Raw genomic sequence first — 18,981 nt, 5'->3', positions numbered from 1 at the left:
AGGAAGTCGACCGGCACTCGCGTGCGCTACAAAAGGCGGCCGACCTGGCGGACGGTTGAATACGCGGAATGGAAACGAATTGGATGTACATCTGTCTGTATCGATACGACCTGCTTATGTGGTGGTGTACACATAGAAGCATTGGGAGGCGTTTGCTGTTTTCTTACACGGAAAAATATACCACTTTACGAATTCAACCAAACCATACGTCCGGGAAAAATTGATTGTATCAACGTCGATCATATTCTTTCGAACGAGGACTATTTTACTTTTCAAAGCCAGATCTACCTGGAGGGATTATCCAGCGACGCTTTTCCGCACGACAAAACCATCTAAGAGGAGGCACCGCTAATGAAGAACCACTTGTCGATGGAGGCGTCGATCGGGGCCGGCGGGAGTTCCTGGTTCTGAGGCAGGGGCGGAAAATGGTGTGGAAAGACACGGGTGCTCAAGTTGTTGACGGTAAAGATGGTACTATTTTTGTGGGTATTCGAGAACTTCCCTAACACCAAAAATGGGGGAACCTACGTGGCGATGCCGCCGGGAGCGGTCTTGCCCGTGATGAGCTTCTCCCAAGCCTCGGCGCACTCGCGGACGACGTCCATGGCGTACTTCTTGTTCTTGCACTCGCCGGTGAAGGCGAACTGGTTCTCGGGCTTGCCGTCAGGGATCTTGTAGATGCGGAACCACTCGTTGGTGGCGCGCAGCAGGCCCGGCAGGTGACGCTCGACGTCCTCGACGTCGTTGAGCTTGCCAGCGAGCGGGTCGTTGACGTCGATAACGATCACCTTCCAGTCCGTCTCCTCCTCGTCCAGCAGCGCCATCACGCCGAGCACCTTGACCTGCTTGACCTGGCCCGTGTAGCCGACCAGCTCGCCGATCTCGCACACGTCGAGCGGGTCGTTGTCGCCCTTGGCCTTGGTCTCGGGGTGGATGGAGTTGGGGTCCTCCCAGGTCTGTAATCGTTAGATCTCTACACACGCAAGAAAGAGTATGCATTCAGGGGCTTCCATGCCATACCTGGGGGAAGGCACCGTAGTTCCACAGGTAGCCCTTGTGGGGGAAGCAGGTAGGGACGAAGCGGAGCTGGCCCTTCTTGGTATCCTGCTTGATGGGGTTCAGGAGCTCATCCTTAGATATCTAGCAGCGGGCAATGTCAGTTACGGTCAGTTCACTTCCCTGGCCCGGCCACAACCAGAACGAGCCGGGCAAACGGAGAGAGAGCCCCCACTCACCTCGAGCTTATCGTTGGTCCAGCGCGGGATCTCGACAATCATGTTGAGAATGGTCTGCTCCTGGTTGGCGTACAGCGGGATGTCGTGGAAGGGCGAGACAGGGACGCCATCCTTCTCGATATAGACGCGGTGGTCGAGCGTGTGGGGAGCGCCGACCTTGCGGACGGTGTACTGGGACGCCATGCTGCTGGATGTGGTTGTGCTGTAGCTCTTGTAACTCTGGTGGAAGTGTTGTGCTATCTGGGCTGTTCGAGAGATGGGGGAGCTTCCCGGACGCAATTGAGCAGTCGAGGGAATTGTTGTGGTGGCAGGGTGCGAGATCGCAGCAACAGCTGAAGAATCAGCACTGGAGGCGGAGAGATCTTCATCGGAACAAGGCGGGGGAGGGGTTCGAGAGGCAGATGTGGGCTCTTTCGAGTGTGATGCTAGCCCGCGGTGCTGTGATTGGCCGGGGCGGGTCGAATGCTGCTGCGGCATGTTTTGGGCTCCGAAGCGTTGCTGCAGTCGAAGAGCTGGGAGCTGCTGCTGCTGCGTTTGCGCGAGGAGTCGACTGAGTCCCGCTGACAACGCCCGCTCCGACCGCAACACTCGCAAGGCCGACATGCAGACCGATGTCGTTTTGATAGGTACCTTGATACGGAATGTGGCAGGATGTGTGACTCGGGGGTTTGCTTGGTAAGGAACCTGGAGGGTTGGGTGTTTATTTCGAAGTCTCCGGCCTCTCCCCTTCGGCGCGGGTCCCCGAATCGTCGGCTCGGAACCTACGTCGGCTAGTAACACGGCTTCAATTTCAAATAACTGGTATCTGTTTTGGTGTTGTGAATGACTCTTTATATTTCTGGTTTCCTCCTTTTACTTTTGGGCCGGATTTTCTCCGTTAATCCCTAACCATCGTCATAACCCAATTTATTTCACCGAGCCCTCCTTGTCGCTCCAGCCTCACTGTGGCTTGCCTCCAGCACCTTTCCTTTTTTCCGTCGCCCAGCAGCCAGTCTTGGCAAAATCACCCCTATTGTTTGTGCGTCGACACTGTCTGGCTAGAAGTAAGGAAAACCAGAACAAAAAAGAAGATAAAAGAAACCGAGTTGGATAAAAATTAAAGTTTGGCTTCTCAACGGCTTGCAATCTGGAAGATTTTCGCTGTTTTCGTTTCCGTGGGAAGGTAACTCGTAACCTGGGTAGGAACGATGGGGGGAGCGTGAGTCCACACAACCTCCTTTTTCTCGAATGGGCCTGAATTCAAGTGGAAGTGCAAGGTTTCGACGAACCCGAGGTTGAGAAAATATAGGACAATACAGTCCTTGACGCCTACCCTCTCTATTTGCATCACACTCTACAACCATCTTTCCTGGTACTCAATATACAATTTGCTCTCAAGGGTGGTATAATGTTAACAAACTCGCCGATGGATTCACTACAAGTCGGCAATGTATCCCGTGTTTCTTTTTTGGTCGTAGGGTGGTTGATAATACGGACTGGGCACATACACACTACGGCACAACTGACCAATTAAGCGTGCAACACTCACGCCAGCCATTGATAATGTCATCGCGATCCCATCAATCATTCTAAACAACGTCCCCAGGCTGGTAAGAAACTGTCGGGTATTGCCTGTTCCCCAACGCCCTATCCGCTTAACCAACCAAATAAATAAACAAACAAGCACCACCCCAATCAGGGGAGAATCGTAAAAGCAACCACGGGTAAAAAACAGAGAAATGAAGATATAAAAGCCATCATCACTCGTCTTCTTCCCCACCTTACCCCCACCCTTGCCACCTTTTCATGAAAAGGGGAACAAACCACCGCAAAATCACCTACTCGGCAGACTGTTCCTCCCATACAGCGCGCCCCCAAACGCAGGGCCCCCGCCCGCCAGCCCCTGACTGACGCTCTGGCGCAGGATCATGGCGGCGGCGCGGGAGGCCGTCATGCGCTCCTTCTGGCGCTGCCTCTCCTTGAGGTAGTGGGCGGCCTCGGGCCGCATGCGCAGGATGCGCAGAATCATGTCGTCGCTGGGGTCGGCCTGGGCCTCCTTGCGTTTCTCCTCCTTGGCTTTGCGCATCGTGCCCAGGTTGCGGCTCATCATGATGCTCTTGCCGCGCCGGATCGTGCCCAGGCTGCCGAAGGGCACGTTGCCGATCCCCGACGCCCCGCCCATCGACGGGACCCCGAGCATGTTGGACGAGGACATCGAGAGCCGGTTGCTGTTGTTGGTGTGGTGGTTGTGTGCTTGCTGCTGCGCTTGCTGTGCCTGCTGCTGCGCGCGCTGCGCGTTGGCGGCGGCCATACGCTCCGAGGTGCGGATCAGGTTCTCGCTGGTGTCGAAGTAGAAGAAGTTGAGCGACACCAACTCGTGCCACTTAGGCGACTTGAGGATGTCGACAGGGATTCCGAGGACTTCGCCCGACTCGTGATCTTTCGCGTTGAAGAAGTCATACAGTAGCTCCAGCCAGCGGTAGGTGACGTCCAACTCGGCTTGCGTGAGCGGCTTCTGGAGGGACGGCTTGTCCGACAGGGGTGGGACGAGCAGGTTCTCGATGGCAAGGAGCACTTCTTTCCACAGGCGCGTCATGACCGCCATCATGGTTGCGTCTGTGAGGGTCTGCTTCATGATGGCAAAGTTCTCGTCGAAGTAGGTGAATAGGGGCCGGAGCGCCTCCTCCACCTCTTGAGGTGTGATGCTTGGCGCCTGGGATTGCCTCTTCTTCCAGAGATTGGCCATGGAGGCGGTGATACCCTTGCTCAGCAGGCCACGCAGAGAGTCACGAGACAGTAACAAGTTAATGTGCATGGATAGCTGCTTTGGTTAGCACTGGTTCTTCTCAAACCGACGGATCGTAACCCGGCCGACTGTACATACCTTGCTGGTGACGGCGCGCACCATGTCCCGCTCCGTTCTCTTGAGATGTCGGAAAGCCTTGGCAAAATGGAACTGAATATCGTCACGTTCGCCCTCCATCGAGGCCCTGATCAAGATTCTCCCTTGAGTATCCAGATCTAGCCAGAACTCCCGCGGAAGATAGTCGCCAAAATGCACCGGGTCGAGCTTTAGTGATGTGCGGCCGACGAAATCATGGTCTCCGATCATGTCATAATCCCAAATGGTCGCAATCAAGTTCAACGGTCCATCTACCGTGATATCGAACGCCTCGTCCCAGCGCGGGTTGAGGTTCCGGTTGATGACTCTCGTCCGGTGAAGGCGTTTTTGGTACTCGTCGCACAGGACAACGTAAGGGTCACTGTACCCGTTCGCGTCACAGGCCTTCAGGTCCTCACCTTCCACGATCTTAACCGTGAACACATATTTCGTCGTCTTCCTCCTCGCAGATTGTTTCGGGGCGTCAACTCGGTTGAGAATCTCGGCGCAAGCGTCCACATTCATGCGCTCCCCCAGCTTGTCCAAAACCTGCATAGCCCACTCAATGTTATTGAACTTGACAAACGACTAGAGAGAAGTTAGCAACCAAGAACGGTCAAATTGTCCAATGGACACGTAATGCTGCTCACCTGGGGATAAAATTGGAATGGCTCAATCCTTTTTTCAGGGTTGATTGTGTCCTTCGCGTACTGGAACCATTTCCCCGTTCCTTTTTGCGCCGCGGCCATCTGCTGCTGTTCGGCCTCCCGATCCATCTCGTGTTTGAATTGGTGGTACGCAACGTCGCAGTACGTCCCGATGGCCCCGGCAAACGATTTGGCGAGAGCAGTCGTGAAACGCGCTAGCTGGACTTCATCGTTCCACTCGAGCTGGAGCAGTTGGTCGACTGTCTGGCTGAACAGCGTGAATATGTCGATGATGGAAACGCTGTGACGCTCATCGTCGGTCGGTATGTCTCCTTCGTGGCGAGTCCGTACCTTGAACGCGTCCTGCTTGATTGCCTCCTCGATAAACCCCGGCATTCTGTCGTCGGCGTTCTTGATCCACCGCCATACAAAGCTCTCTAGGAGGCCTTCGATGTGGAATCCGAAGGGCTTTCCCGGGAGCGCCTCCACATGCATCTTTTTAATGTCGACAAGTTCCCGGTATAGGTCAAACCCGTCCTGGATGTCAATCTCGATACCGCTTTCTTTGGAAATTTGCAGCACGCGCTTGATGATCTCATGACTATCCTCTTCAAAACTGGGGAGCGTCGTTTCAACCAGTGCCCTGAACGGACTTACGCCCATGATCTCGGGGTTCTTGCGGTACCGCTTCTTGATCTTCTCGGCGAGCTCGGTAACGGCTTTACCCAAGTTGACTACGTGCCCGAAATCCCACTCTTTCTGGCTACGCGGGATGTGTTTGTCCAAGGCATCTCTGTACGACTGGGCGGCCTGTTGACGGAGGCCGCTGTCAAGTCGCTGAGAGAACTCGGCTGCGTCTTCAGGTCGTTGCGAGAACGCGGGATCGGGGTAGACGTGGGTGTTGAGCAACGCCATTACAACACCGACGGTGGGCGGCTTTGCTTCGTAACATCGCATGAGGAGAGTATAGAGATCCCGCAGCAGGGCATCATGGAGGTCCTTCAACGACTGCTGGTAACCTGCGAAATCAACTATTGTCCATGTGCTGGGTCCAATGTCACTGAGGCTGGACGTGTACCCTTGGATGAGGATCGGCTTCTTGGGCTCCTCTAGAGGCTGCTTCACGAGATCTAGACATTCGTACAACTGCTCCGGAGGCAGCTCTTGGTCGAGAAACTTGCGAGTCGTGACCTCGACGAAGGCAACATACCGGGAGAACTGCGGTATCCGCCAGCGCACGGCGAGTTCTATTAAGAAATCCGACGTCTCTTCGGACAGAGGCGAGACAGAGGTATCCGAGTGAAGCTGATCGTACGACACAACGTACTGTAGGATAACCTTGTAGACGGAGCGGGGGTCTGGGGGGATAAAGGTGTAGCTTGGCCCGTCGGCTGCCCGGATGCTAGATGTCTCTTCAGAAGTGAGCGACCCAAAGCCGAACGAGGGGTCGAGGCTAGGCGCGGGGGATTCTGGGTTCGAGAGCATCCGGCTCAGGTCCGCATACGCCTGGTCCTCATACATGGAATGGCGAACGGGGAGCGGCTTGTCGATCCCTCCACCAGATCCCCCCTTCAGGTCAGGGCGAGCAATCAGTATTTCAGCAAAGATCTTTGCCAAGTGGGGGGCCTCTCCCCGCCTCCAGTCTTCGTATGCTTCGTCCACATCAAAGTCCTGCTTTCGCAGGGTCCCAGCCATGCCGGCAGAGAGCCTGAACTGGTACGACTTGTAATCTTTGAGCGCCGCTTCCTCGGTCCAAGCGGATGTGTTCCGGTCGATGTCGGCCTGCACTTGAGAATTGGTCACGCCAAAGATTTTGGCAACGAGCTGCACCATGTGCATGTCCTTGACCTCGTAGCTCAGGGGTATGTCCACTTCGACATAGGAATGGTCCTGCTGGCCTGTGTCGAGATAGAGGTTCTGGTCATTGCTCATGAGCTTCTTCTCCAGTGTGTTGAGGCGGGACACGAGCTCGATATCGCCCTTGTCTCTGAGGATGCTACTGAGAAGCCGGATAAACATAGCCAAGTGCCTATCAACAAGCACCTTCCACGAGTGATCCTCGGCCGGCTTTCCTCGGCCCTGCGCTTTTGAGGCCGCCGAGTAAAAGATCAGAACTAGGGGCTCGACCTTGCGGTCCTTGTCGATTGACTTCTGGAAGTCTTTGGCGGTAAACGCAGTGTAGGCCTCGGCAAATGTCCGCTTCACGGCAGCATCGCTAAATCCAGGCAGTCTCTCGATGCCCTGGAGGACACCGGACATGCGCTTTTCGAGGGAGTGGCGAAAACCAGAAGGCAGCTTCATCGAGGCCGAACCTGAAGGTACGAGTTCCTTGACGAGCTCGGCTACGCTCGAGGTGTGGACACGCGGAAGCGGCTTGGGAGCGCTGACATACTCCTTTCTTTTTTTTCTGGGCTGGAGAAGGTAGCGGAGAAATGCGACGCGGAGGGCGAAAGAGTATGCATCGTCGTAGCTGACGCTTGCCACAGCGCGGGCAGCTTTTGATAGTGTGCGATTCGGTCGGTCTTCATTCTGCACGCTCTGCACGCTGCCGACCCGGCGGCTGGGATGGTAGGAGGATCGGGATGCCGTCGACATGTCGACAACACGCACGGGGGTGGTGGCGCCAGGAGTCGGAAGTCGGGCGGGGCTGTTGGGCGATGGTCGGCCAACGTCAAGCGCCCGTCGTCATGGCGCCAACAGGGGCAGCAGTTAAAGCACCGGCGCGCTAAAAGCGAGCGCACAAGGGTTGCAAAAAACACCACAAGGGCAAGCAGGAACAACTCCAAGCAGAGCGCGCTGGTGCTTTCTCGCAGGTCGTGGCTGGCAACAAAGAAAGGATGAAATCGCAGAGATTGGCGTTTCGAGGAGGTTGGACCAGGGACGTCATACGCCTCGTTACATACCGCTGTTGGAGGGACTGGGATGGTTTTCTGGGCCACCAACCGAAGTGGAGGGGTTCGTTGAGTGGGCAGGGATGTTGCGCGCTATGGAGCACCTCGTAACAGCGCTAGCAAGTTTCACCATTGTGCGTCCAACCTTCGCCCACATACACGCATATTCTCTGTATTTTGAGCGATCGGGAATATCTCTCCAAAGCTAGCTTGCCAGATCATCTTGGGAGGCCATCCCCCAACTAAGGTCGCATTATTAACCTATGCATGCAAGTCGGCGGCGTGGTAAGAGTAATGGAGGGTAAGTAAGCATTCAAGACGCATGTCTGTAACTACAAAGCACATACTTACATCTGCATACATCCCTGCGTTTCCGTGTCCTCGAGAATATGCCTGGCCTCGACAAACAACTGTCCCTAGTCAAGGTCACCACCTTTTGTCCTCGAACATGTGAGGGTTCTCTCTTCCATGTTGGTGTCAATCCATGATCCTTACGCATGGAATTGGCGTTGAGGGACATTTTCATTCCCATCATCCAGTAATCCTTTCGGATCTTTCCGAGATGTGGAATGAATCTGTCTTTTCGAACCACAACTTGTTGTCAAAGACCGGCAGTGGATGGTCCCGAAATAGAATGGGACTGGAGGCTCACGTGGGGTCAATTCCATCTTTTCTCGGCTTTGGAGTGGGAATACGAACGCCCCGCCCTCAATAGGAGGCAAGACGTGCACCGAGTTGTAATTACCAGGTGTCCAGGGCGAGAAACTGAAAAGACAACCTGGAAAATGACCAGGCAGGTTGGAATAAGCCTTTCTTTACTTCTGGCATCTTGTGACTCCGATGGGTTGTTTTATCCGCCGAGATGACGTTGATTGCAAAGACGTCATTCGGTCCCTTGTCAGCACGCTAAAGGTTCACACGACCGATTTAGCACCCCCGTGCCACGGGCCATTCCTCGCAAGCCCAAGCTGACGTTTCGCCTCGTGGCCGTGGCTGGGAGCGTACGGAGTACGGAGGTAAATATTTGCAACTAGGTACCTTACCTATCCAATGTGTGTATAGATTGCTCTGGACTCTGAATTCTAGAATGTATTATCCCCGAGGTGGGACCTGGAGTTTCCAACAATACGGACTATCAGCACATATATTAAACGCTGATGAAGGTCAAAAAATCAAGACTCCAAAAGAGAGACCTGCCTATCGTGGGGTGGTTCTAGTGTCTGGTGTCCCGTGTAACGAAGTATGGAACCTCCAGTGTTCTTCTCTACTCTCCAATGCTCCGGGTGGATCTCGTGAATTACAGGGGCTTTACTCAAGCGACTGTTACAGGGCGCACCTGGCTTGGGGGCCTGCAGGGTTTCAGAAGGCCGTGTTGCGTGTCCCGAATGCCCCTGCCAGTCTGCATCTGAATTTGAGCAGGCAACCCCGCTGCGCCGCTGCGAACCGCCCGCCAGTCGCCAACCTAGAACTCCGTTTAGATTTCAACAACTGCCGACCACCATCAACCGACTTGAATATCTCCTTCCACCCTGCCGATAATCGGTGCCCGCTCCCAGCATCCTCGGCGCCGATATGGGCAACGTTAGCAGCGTGCCCGATGAGGGCGCACCTCTCTATCTTAGAGATCAGAATCGCTGTAAGTTTTGGATTTCCCCGCCGTGCGACTCAGCGAAGCGATGCCCCGGTCTGTGCAATGCTCAGCGCGTAATTGAATGCGCCTTGCGCGACCGGCTGCCTATCGAAAGCGTGCTTGGTGCGCTTGTTGTGCTTTGCTTTGCGCAAATTGAAGCCTTTATGCTAACTCCTCTTGCTCGCAGTATCCATCTCTTCCGCTGTCATAACTAGTCCGAAACGTCGTACCCCAATAAGTATCGTTCCGAATGCATTTCCGGCTACAAGAGTATCCGCATCGAGGGGATCTGGCGACTCTACCCCCGTCGAGTTTGTCCTAGTGAGTGGCCGAGTCCTCCCTCAAGCTTGTTGTCTCTGGGTTATAGTAACGGTGTCTAACGTCGTTATTGTTGTAGGATGCCGAGTCAGCCAGTTCTGGCTCCGGTCCCGCCTTCCTGTTGAAGCTCTCCAACGAAGATGAGCTCGTCTTCACATTCAGCTTTATCATTCGCCAGTCTCAGAATGGTGTTCAGAGTCCAACAGGAAGTGGTGATACCGTAGCTACAACGAACACCCAGCTCAACGGCCTGACGTTCGTGTTCGCGTCGACACCCCGAGAAGTCGAGAACTTGGTGACTCGCGAGTTCCACGCCGACCCAAACCTTCACAAGAATGCGAATGTTGCTCTTGTCGGTACCTACTCGACCGACGGCAGCTCTTCTGTGACCTTTGATTGGACATGGCGCTGGAAACCACCCAAGCAGGCCGAGGACCGGGGCGGCGGCTGGAGGAATACATGCAGCGTTGGCACCCCTTTCCAAATGCTCGCTGCGATACAATGGCTAATGTATATGTGTAGTTTGTCGAGTACGACCAGCGGGCCCACCGGCTCATCACCTTGGCCAGCTTCTCATTCTATGTCGCAAGTAGGTGTTCCTTAAGGAGGCTTTTCAGTTATAGGACCATACTTACCTACGTATCAGACACCTTCCCTTATTTGAGCCAACCTAACTCCCCCACCCCGCCACTTCTGAGCGCTCCGCCGAAGGTCCGCGTCGTGTCTGCACAATCACTCGAGTCCCAAATCAGTACCATCCCAGAACACGAAGAGGTTGTTTCACCGCAACAAACTCTTGGCGATCCGATCAGCGCGCTGCCATCTGCGACCTCAGCCCTAAAGGAGCCCATCAAGGTGGATGTGTCCTGCCCTCGACCGGCAGAGGATATGTCCATGTCGGACGATGGGCCACTCTTCCGGGCCACCATGAAGTCTCTAGAGCAGAAGACCGGCAACATGAGGATGCAGATGAAGCGACTGATCAAAAAGGCCGAATACGTGCATCAGTCGCAGCAGGAGGCCAACGACGCGTTTGCTTCCTTCATGGACGCCCTCAAGGAGGTCTCAGCCACCAACGCAAATGCTGTCCAGCCTGCCATCGAACACTACTTTGACAAGATTGCCCGCGAAATCTTGCAGTACGAGCGGCAAAACACCATGAACTTGCAAAAGATCGTCATCGACCCAGTAAACAAGCTCTACCAGATGGATATTAAGCAGGCCGAGGCCAAAAAACGAGACTTTGAAGAAGAGAGCAAGGAGTTTTACGCATACGTTAGCCGGTACCTCGGACAACGGCATGACTCGGTCAAGGCAAAGCAGAGCGACTCCAAATACCAGACAAAGCGCAGGAATTTTGAGCTCAAGCGGTTCGACTATTCGTCATTTATGCAGGACCTCTCAGGCGGCCGCAAAGAGCAAGAAGTCTTGTCGCACCTCACCAAATATGCGGATGCGCAAGCCAGGTACTTCCTCCGGGCCGCGAAGAAGGTTGACGACCTGCTCCCGCAGCTCGAAGCCCTATCCTCTGAAGTCCACGAGGCAGATAAGGAATATCAATATCAGCGTGTCGAGCGGGAAGAGAAGAGAAGGCTCCTCGAGAAGGGCAGTCTCGCATACACGGAACCCGAGCCCCCCTCTACCGCCTCGGGGCCCAATCCCTCTGCGACCCACCCGAACGGCACTCAGTCAAGCTCAGACACGGAGATGGGACGGGCGGACAGCACTGGGTCACAGCTCAGGCCAACGCGCTCCATAAACTCGAGCGGTTCGCCCAGCGTTGGCGACCTATCAAGATCACCCGGCAGCCTCAGTCAGCAGCACGGTGTTGTTGGCAGCCCGGTCCAGAGCAACAAGTTCAAGGGTATCCGTGATCTGGAGGAGCGGGATCTCAACCAGGCGGCGCAATCCGATAAGGATACCTCGAATAGGAAGGAAGGTCTACTCTGGGCGTTGAACCGCCCCGGAGGTCACGTCGACCCACGGAACCTGAACAAACAGGGCTGGCACAAGTATGTCCCCAACTATGCTACAATTCGGTATTCCTCACTAACAGCGTGGTAGGTTTTGGATTGTTCTTGACCAAGGAAAGCTGTCTGAGTACAGCAACTGGAAGCAGAAACTCGATCTTCACATGGAGCCCATCGACCTACGCCTTGCATCGGTCCGGGAGGCCAGAAACGCGGACCGCCGTTTCTGCTTCGAAGTCATCACACCTCAGTACAAGCGGGTCTACCAAGCAACATCCGAAGAGGATATGAATAGTTGGATTATGGCCATCAATAATGCGCTACAAAGCGCCGTCGAGGGCCGGACGTTCAAGGACAAGCCATCGACGGCCCACGCTGACCTGGGTTTCAATGGGGTCGATATCGGTTCCATGCTGGTCGGCAAGAGCTCGTCTGTTAGCCATTCCAGTCACTCGAACGCCATCCCCTTCCGACGAACGACCGTTGGTGCCCGGCCCAGCACTTCGCGCGGCAGCAGTTTCGAAGACAAGCCCGATAAGCTGCTGCAAATGCTCCGCGAGAACGACCAAGGGAACTGCTGGTGCGCCGACTGCGGGTCCAACAACAAAGTCGAGTGGGTTTCACTGAACCTCGCCATCATCGTCTGCATCGAGTGCAGCGGCATTCACCGATCCCTAGGAACACACATCAGCAAGGTCCGGTCGCTTACACTTGACACGACCTCGTTCACACCCGATATCATTGAACTGCTTCTCCTTGTTGGCAATAGGGTGTCTAACATGGTGTTCGAGGCCAGGCTGGATCCAGCTGCAAAGCTCACGGCTCAGGCCAACCGGGAGCAGAGGCTCAGGTTCATCAATGCCAAATACGTCGAGCGGGCATACGTCGAGCCGATCTCGGCGACGCTCTCGAGATTTGGCACGCCAGAAGACACCCTCTTGGCCGGCATCAAGCGCAACGAGATCCAACAGATTCTATACGCCTTAGCCCTCCGCGCGAGCCCCAACGTCGCCGACAAGTCGCGCGGCACGCACGCCATTTACCTAGCCCTCGCGGCGGCAGACCCGGCACCGCCCTCCCCATTGCCAACACAGGCATTGGCATCTCCAACCTCGACTGCCGACCGGGTGGTACCCTTCCCGGTGGCCGAGCTCCTCATCCAAAACGGCGCCGAGATCCCAGACTCGCTGCCCCAGGTCCCGCTCAGCCTGGCAGCGCAGGCCTACATCGAGATGAAGCGCGGCCGCAAGGCGGCCATGGAGGCGTCAGGCTCATATGACTCGCCGGGGGGCGCCACAGCCATGTCAAGCCAGAATGATAAGCGCGAACGCGACGCGCGGCTACAGAAACGCGTCAGCGCCGGCGGGAGGCTAGCCAAGACCCCCATCCCCGAACGCTAGAGCGCGCTGGGGGTTGCGGTGGTGGCGTGTGGCATGCCGGGATTTTGGAAGCCCGGAAATCGGCGAAGGGGGTTTTCATCGTGAAGGGTGGACAACCGGCCCGTCCTTCTTGATGGTTTCTCCCCTCCTCGCCTTTCTGCCTCTTGGGGTCTACGCGTTGCGTCGAGTTTCGCGAACGTTATATCTAATTTCTTTTACCATTGTTTTTCTTTGTTTTCCTCTGTATGAGTTTAATCGGGGCGGGGCGAGTGTCAACCGCAGGCGACAGGGGTGGATGGCCATTTGAAGGAAGGACACGGGGCTGGCAAACAGGAGCAACTGCACTGGATCACAAGTAGCACTAGGCTGGCAGGGCTTGGAAACGGGTTGGTTGTGGGTTCTGGGAGTTGGTTGCCTTTCGAGGGGGACGAAACGGGATGACGGAAGATCCAACCAAGATGGATGGATGGATAGGGGTAGGGGTGGGCGGGAGGTGGCAGGAATGCGAGGCGTTCCGCGTGTATGGGTATACTATCTCTGTTTGGTATGAGTCGTTCCCTGGCTGGCGCACATGGATGGGGCAGGATGCATGGGCTGCTGGTCTGGGGTTTGTAGGTATAATCTTAATGAATGATCAATGAACACTTTGTCCTGGGGCAGCGCTCATATTGCGTTGTGTGGGTGGGGATTCGCGGCGCAAGTCCGAGCCCACCGGATTGGGCATACGAAGAAACCGAAGTCATGGTTCACCGCTGGGAAAGGTAAGTGAGTGCCTGCCATTCACTGAAGGCCATCCCGGAAAAGATCCCAGTACGCCCTGTCTGATGGTGTTGTACATACATGCTTCGTCAGCGCTGAGCTTGTCAGGCAAAGATCTCCCAGGCACTCGGGATAGAGCAACCAATGCAAGAACAATGCAACGCTGAGTGGGTGAATGCTTCTGCGGGGCCACGTCTCATGGTCTCAATCTCACCCATTGAACACACTCGCCTCGGAACTTTTATAGTCGGACTTTATCGGAGACCTGGGAGACCTATCGGAACCACTGCCACCTTCGACAGACAGACTTGGTACGAAGTATACAAAATCAATCCCCGCTGTGTTGTATACAAATTTGGGTTGGACTATTAAGTGATTCAGGTCTCCATTGTTCTCCCTCAGCTTAATCACAGTGCGTTACATTGCTCCCATTCTACCACTATGGAGTCTGTTGCTGGGCTCCTCTCCTGGGGTAATTTGGTTGGGATAGTTTTCGTCTACTACTTGACTCTCGGGTTCTATCGTCTATTTCTCCATCCCCTTGCTCGGTTTCCTGGTCCCAAGCTGGCAGCTGTCTCACGTTGGTATGAGGGCTACTACGACCTCATCAAGGTTGGGCAATACACCCGCAAAATCAAGGAGTTGCACAAGCAATACGGTAAGAAATTAAGTCCTTGCGCCCTTGTTCGGTTCATATTTTTGAACCTGCAACAACTTACCTCGTGCAGGCCCAATCATCCGTATCAGCCCCTACGAGCTCCATGTCAGTGACCCGGCCTTTTTCGAAGTCCTCTACCGCATGGACGGCCGTTGGGACAAGTATGCTTGGACATACAATGCTTTTGGCGCGCGGGAATTCAACTATCTTTGAGGTCGGACCATGACGCCCACAAGGCGCACCGTAGTGCTATAGCGCCCCTGTTCTCAAAAGCCAAGATTGATGCTCGACAGGATATAGTTCTCAAGAACGTGGATAAGTTCTGCGAGCGCATCGCTGGCTTTGCCGGAACCACTGTTAACCTAGGAGCAGCCACGGGGGCCTTGGCCCGGGACATCGCGAATGAATTCATCTTGGGCAAGAAGTACAACGACCTTGACGCGGATGATTTTAATTACGCCTTGTCGGTTGCGTCGTTGGGCACGGGAAAGTTCTGGCGCACGAACAAGTTTATACGCTGGTACGGTCCGGCGCTTAGGGCGATGCCCGTGGACTGGGTTAACAAGACGGCCGACCAAGGCACGAAGTCGTTCGTCCGCTTTCTCAAGGCAAGTTACTCTGACAGTAGCCCAAACCAAAAAGTTCGTTGCTGATAGCTGATCCATGAATGGTAGCAATTTGAGCATGACACGCGAGAGACCCTAGCCGCCGTGACATCCTCGTCCTCAGACCCCAAGCTGCAAAACACCCTTCGTCCATGCCATTCGATGCACTCCAACCTTCCCACCCGCCGGCAAGACCTTCAGACGCCATCCGATCAAGAAGTAGGCACCCGTGAGCGGCGCAGGCTTACGAAACCACCGCCAACGCCCTCCGCCTGATCTTCTTCCAACCGTCTTCACCAACCCCACCCATCCTCCACCGGACTACGACAAGGAGCTCGACTCCGGCCGCCACCACCACCACCACCACACACCACCCCCAAAACCCTCCCCCTCAAAACCCTCCTCCGAACTCCCCTACCTCACCGCCGTCCTCACCGAAGGCCTGCGCCTCAGCCCGGCCGTCGCGACGCGCGCGGCCCGCATCTCCGACAAGGACCTCTTCTACAACGCCTGGCGCATCCCCGCCGGCACCCCCGTCGGCATGACGACGCTGCTGATGCATACGGATGAAGCGCTGTACCCGGACCCGATGCGGTTCGATCCGGGGCGGTGGATGCCCGCGGCAGAGGATGGGGGGGGTGGCCTGGGTGGAAGGGGGAGGGTGGGGGGGAGGAGGTGGTTCGCGCCGTTTTCGAGGGGGACGAGGGGGTGTTTGGGGATGCAGTGAGTTTTTGACTTTATATTTTTTCTTCTTTTTCCTTTTTTTTCTCTTTTCTCTCTTTTTGGGGTGTTGTTCTTTGCTTTCGAGAGCGCTGACGATGGGTTTACTAACTCTTTAGTCTGGCGTGGGCGGAAATGTACGTGGCTCTGGCTGCCCTCGTTCAGCGCTTTGATTTCGAAGTGGAGGGCGCCACGGCAACTGATTTTGAATTCGAGAGGGATGATTTTGGCATTGGGACCAAGGCTGGATGTAATTTGCTTGCTCGTGTTAGTCTGCGTGGGGACTAACAATGAGACGGAAAGAGATAATAATACGGGTCAACAGAGGGTGGTTGAAAATCAGGTTGTTTACCTACCTATGTTGCATACCTAGGTATTGTTCAAGGGCTAAGAACACTTAACTAGAACAGGTCATATATATTTGCTTTGTGCCAGTTTTTGTATATATTCTGGGGTATTCAAAAATTGTTTCCCCAACGCCAACCCAAGCCCAAATCATACCTAGGTACCGACCGACCTAGGCCCAAGTAGTAGAACAACACCTGGTAAGGTACCTGTCCAATTTTCATCGATCAAGATGGCGTCCTCAGAGCCAGCGAGACCGGAACCGATCCTTCCATTTGAAATAAGATCAACCGAAGCCTTTCTAGCCCCAAAAGAACCACAACCAGGCAGGGTCCGGATCAATTACACTCCCATCAATGTCACCAGCCCGTTGCAGTGTAATTGCACCTTACGTAAGCGAAGCCACATTGAATTGATCCACGGAAGGCACTCGTTGAAATGGATGCAACATGTTGAAATTGGTGGGGCCGAACTGTGGGCCCCGTTGTGGGGCAATAACCTAACCCAAAATGGGAGAAGTGGGTCCAAATTTCCATACAAATCCCTAACCCTAGCTATCATCAATCATCTTCCATGTGTCCGTGTGTCTTCCATGACAGTATTGGATCGAGATCATCAATCACGCCGGCATCGTACCAGCTGCGGAGGATCTGACAGAGAGATATTGTGTTCGCCTGTAGCCGGTTGCGTAAAGGAGTAACCATATGGCCAGTAACGCTGAACAAGCGCTCAACTTCGGCGCTCATAGGAAGCACCGTGTGTAGATCCAACGCCATGCGCGCAAGCCGTGGGTAGGTGTTCCTTCTCTTGTGCCAGTAGGCACGGGGATCCTCCTCGTACCGATCAAAGTCGCTATTATCTAGTTGCCAACGCTCAAACTCGTCAAGTTCGACCAGCGCTGGCGATGGAAAGGGTGAAGGAGAGGTGGGTGCTGAGTTTGTTGGAGTTCGCTCCTGGGTTCTGAAGATTGCGAACCTGTTGCTCGAGAGGCGGGGGATTTTCGTGGGTGGTTCTGAAGCCTCTTTCTGCTCGACTGGTAGGTCTCGGTATTGTTGCCTCCAGAGTTCTCGGACTTGTAACTTCGCTGGCTCGATCCAGTCAGCGTGATGCTCACGCCACGCCTCGAACCTACCCCATCGGTGCCGAGGGTGCAATGCGGTGGCAGCGTAGATGAGAGGAGACTGGCCGATCTTCTCGTAGTATTTGTCGAGCTTCATCCATGCGTTGTTGACGTTAATAGCGACGTGTTCGCCGTCAACGAGGTCTTCAACTCTCGCCTTCGCTCTCTCGAGAGACTCAAGGAGGAACTCGTACCCATCGAGAAGATCCCAGCTTGCTCCCTGTACTAGACTGATCGGCTCATCGCAGGAGCTGCGCTTCTTCTCACGAGGTTGACCGTCGCCCTGAAGAGCTTTCACAACGAGCTCAAAGTCGAGAAGGATCTCTTTCAACACAGAGATGACCTCCCAGTCGTTCGCGGTCAACTTGTTCTCCTCATTTAAGAAGAGCGGCTCCTTCGCGCCTTTCTTTAGAGTGCCTGCTGTCGTCCGGAACTGCGAGTCAACGTGAAGCTTCGCCTCAAAGAGGAAGGTCTCGTAGAAAGGCTGGAGTTGAAGAGCGCGTTCCATCATGAAGTACTGAGAGAGCCACCGCGTAGCGTTGTCTGTCACCACTCCGACCGGCGTGTGTTTCTTGATCTTCTCACCTTCGGAGGCTTCTCGGATCCGTTGCTCTTGCGCCGAGATGAGCTTCTTGGTCCAGAGGTCTGACCTGTTGACCTCCTTCTCACGGTCAGTGATAGGTAGGTTGACAAGGCGAGATGCACATACCTGACAGAAGTTATGAAGCTTACCAATGGGGCCTTTCCTCCTCCATTGCTCATGCTCATGTTGAGTAGTGAGTAGGCTAGTAGAGACTTCTCGCTCAAAGGCATCACATTCTACACCAAAGAGTAGTGCTCTAACTACTAGGTTGATGATGTGGCCGAAGCATCGAACTCTCCTCTCTTACCACTGGAAGCCGAGCTTCTCACCGATTATTTTCAACGCGGCGTCGTTATTTGTAGCGTTGTCGACAGTGAAGTAGCCAATCTTCTTTTCAATACCATAGTTTCTAATAACATCGAGGATGGCCTCCGCGATGTTCTCACCCGTATGCCGGTCACTCATCTCTGGCAGACCGAGCACAATCTTGTGAGGCGTGCCCTCTTCGTCTCGGAAGACTGCGCTCACGCCGTAGAGAGAGAGGCGGTTGCGTGAAGTCCATCCATCGAAGACTAGATGAACCAGCCCGGGGCTCTCCTGGAGCGTCTTAACCACCGCATCCTTATGCCGCTCAACCTCTCGTACAGCGAGGGCGTGAACAGTCTTCTCGGAGAGGTTGGCTTTTTGAATGTCGACAGAGGGGTTGAGGTAGGAGAAGACATCGCGAAGATAAGGGTGTTCAGCTGTGCGGAAAGGAAGATTGGCGCTGATGAGCCATCTTACAATCCTTCGTTGAAACTCAGCTCTATCGAACGCGCTGATCAAGTGGTTGGCCATCCTCTGATCTTCGGCGTTGTTCGCATTGAGATTGAAGAAGGTGGCGATGGATCTCGAATTGCTGCTCTCGCGTTGGGGCTTGACGGCAGAAGGCGGCGGTCGCTTACCGGTAGGATCGCTAAGCTGGTGAGAGTTAAAGAGATGAATCTCGACGTTCACAAGATTTCGTGGGTTATAGGCGGCTGGCTTCCGGTTGCGTTGTTGGATACATCGAAGGCATACCCATACACGGTCTTTGCCGTCGCGTGAAATATCATACCCGAATTTCCATACCCACGACCACGCTGGCCCCTTGCGTTCAGTGAATAGGTAGCCGGGAAATCGCTTGAAGAGAAAGGCCAGGTCTTCTTCAGTACGTGTAGGAACCGCGGCGACGGCAGCAGATGCTTCTGTAGCCATTATGGTGGCAGGTAGGCCAGAATGC

The 18,981-nt window shown here is 54.7% G+C and overlaps 6 protein-coding genes across 6 annotated transcripts; 2 read left to right on the top strand and 4 right to left on the bottom strand.

Annotated features, from left to right (window-relative positions):
- Nucleotides 1–332: 332 nt before the first annotated feature.
- CHGG_01469 (inorganic pyrophosphatase) lies at nt 333–1,418 on the bottom strand (the record flags this gene model as incomplete). The annotated part of the gene is made up of 4 exons (XM_001220689.1): nt 333–474; nt 529–956; nt 1,021–1,140; nt 1,236–1,418. The coding sequence occupies 4 exons, from the start codon at nt 1,416–1,418 to the stop codon at nt 333–335; spliced, it is 873 nt and encodes a 290-aa protein (XP_001220690.1).
- A 1,630-nt stretch (nt 1,419–3,048) lies between these two features.
- Nucleotides 3,049–7,337, bottom strand: CHGG_01468 (uncharacterized protein; the record flags this gene model as incomplete). Its single annotated transcript, XM_001220688.1, has 3 exons — nt 3,049–4,035; nt 4,099–4,683; nt 4,746–7,337. 3 exons carry the CDS (start codon nt 7,335–7,337, stop codon nt 3,049–3,051), a joined length of 4,164 nt encoding a protein of 1,387 aa, XP_001220689.1.
- Nucleotides 7,338–7,894: 557 nt separating this feature from the next.
- On the bottom strand, nt 7,895–8,153 carry CHGG_01467 (uncharacterized protein; the record flags this gene model as incomplete). Its single annotated transcript, XM_001220687.1, has 2 exons — nt 7,895–7,959; nt 8,042–8,153. The coding sequence occupies 2 exons, from the start codon at nt 8,151–8,153 to the stop codon at nt 7,895–7,897; spliced, it is 177 nt and encodes a 58-aa protein (XP_001220688.1).
- Nucleotides 8,154–9,205: 1,052 nt separating this feature from the next.
- On the top strand, nt 9,206–12,951 carry CHGG_01466 (uncharacterized protein; the record flags this gene model as incomplete). Its single annotated transcript, XM_001220686.1, has 5 exons — nt 9,206–9,269; nt 9,451–9,584; nt 9,661–10,111; nt 10,228–11,593; nt 11,646–12,951. The coding sequence occupies 5 exons, from the start codon at nt 9,206–9,208 to the stop codon at nt 12,949–12,951; spliced, it is 3,321 nt and encodes a 1,106-aa protein (XP_001220687.1).
- A 1,179-nt stretch (nt 12,952–14,130) lies between these two features.
- On the top strand, nt 14,131–15,679 carry CHGG_01465 (uncharacterized protein; the record flags this gene model as incomplete). Its single annotated transcript, XM_001220685.1, has 4 exons — nt 14,131–14,347; nt 14,418–14,508; nt 14,562–14,988; nt 15,176–15,679. 4 exons carry the CDS (start codon nt 14,131–14,133, stop codon nt 15,677–15,679), a joined length of 1,239 nt encoding a protein of 412 aa, XP_001220686.1.
- Nucleotides 15,680–16,577: 898 nt separating this feature from the next.
- Nucleotides 16,578–18,956, bottom strand: CHGG_01464 (uncharacterized protein; the record flags this gene model as incomplete). Its single annotated transcript, XM_001220684.1, has 3 exons — nt 16,578–17,846; nt 17,934–17,956; nt 18,050–18,956. The coding sequence occupies 3 exons, from the start codon at nt 18,954–18,956 to the stop codon at nt 16,578–16,580; spliced, it is 2,199 nt and encodes a 732-aa protein (XP_001220685.1).
- Between the last annotated feature and the right edge of the window lie 25 nt (nt 18,957–18,981).

Source organism: Chaetomium globosum, genomic scaffold, assembly GCF_000143365.1.
Source record: "Chaetomium globosum CBS 148.51 scaffold_1 genomic scaffold, whole genome shotgun sequence".
In the NCBI taxonomy this organism is placed as follows: Eukaryota; Fungi; Ascomycota; class Sordariomycetes; order Sordariales; family Chaetomiaceae; genus Chaetomium; species Chaetomium globosum.
This window is presented reverse-complemented; position numbering and strand designations above follow the sequence as displayed.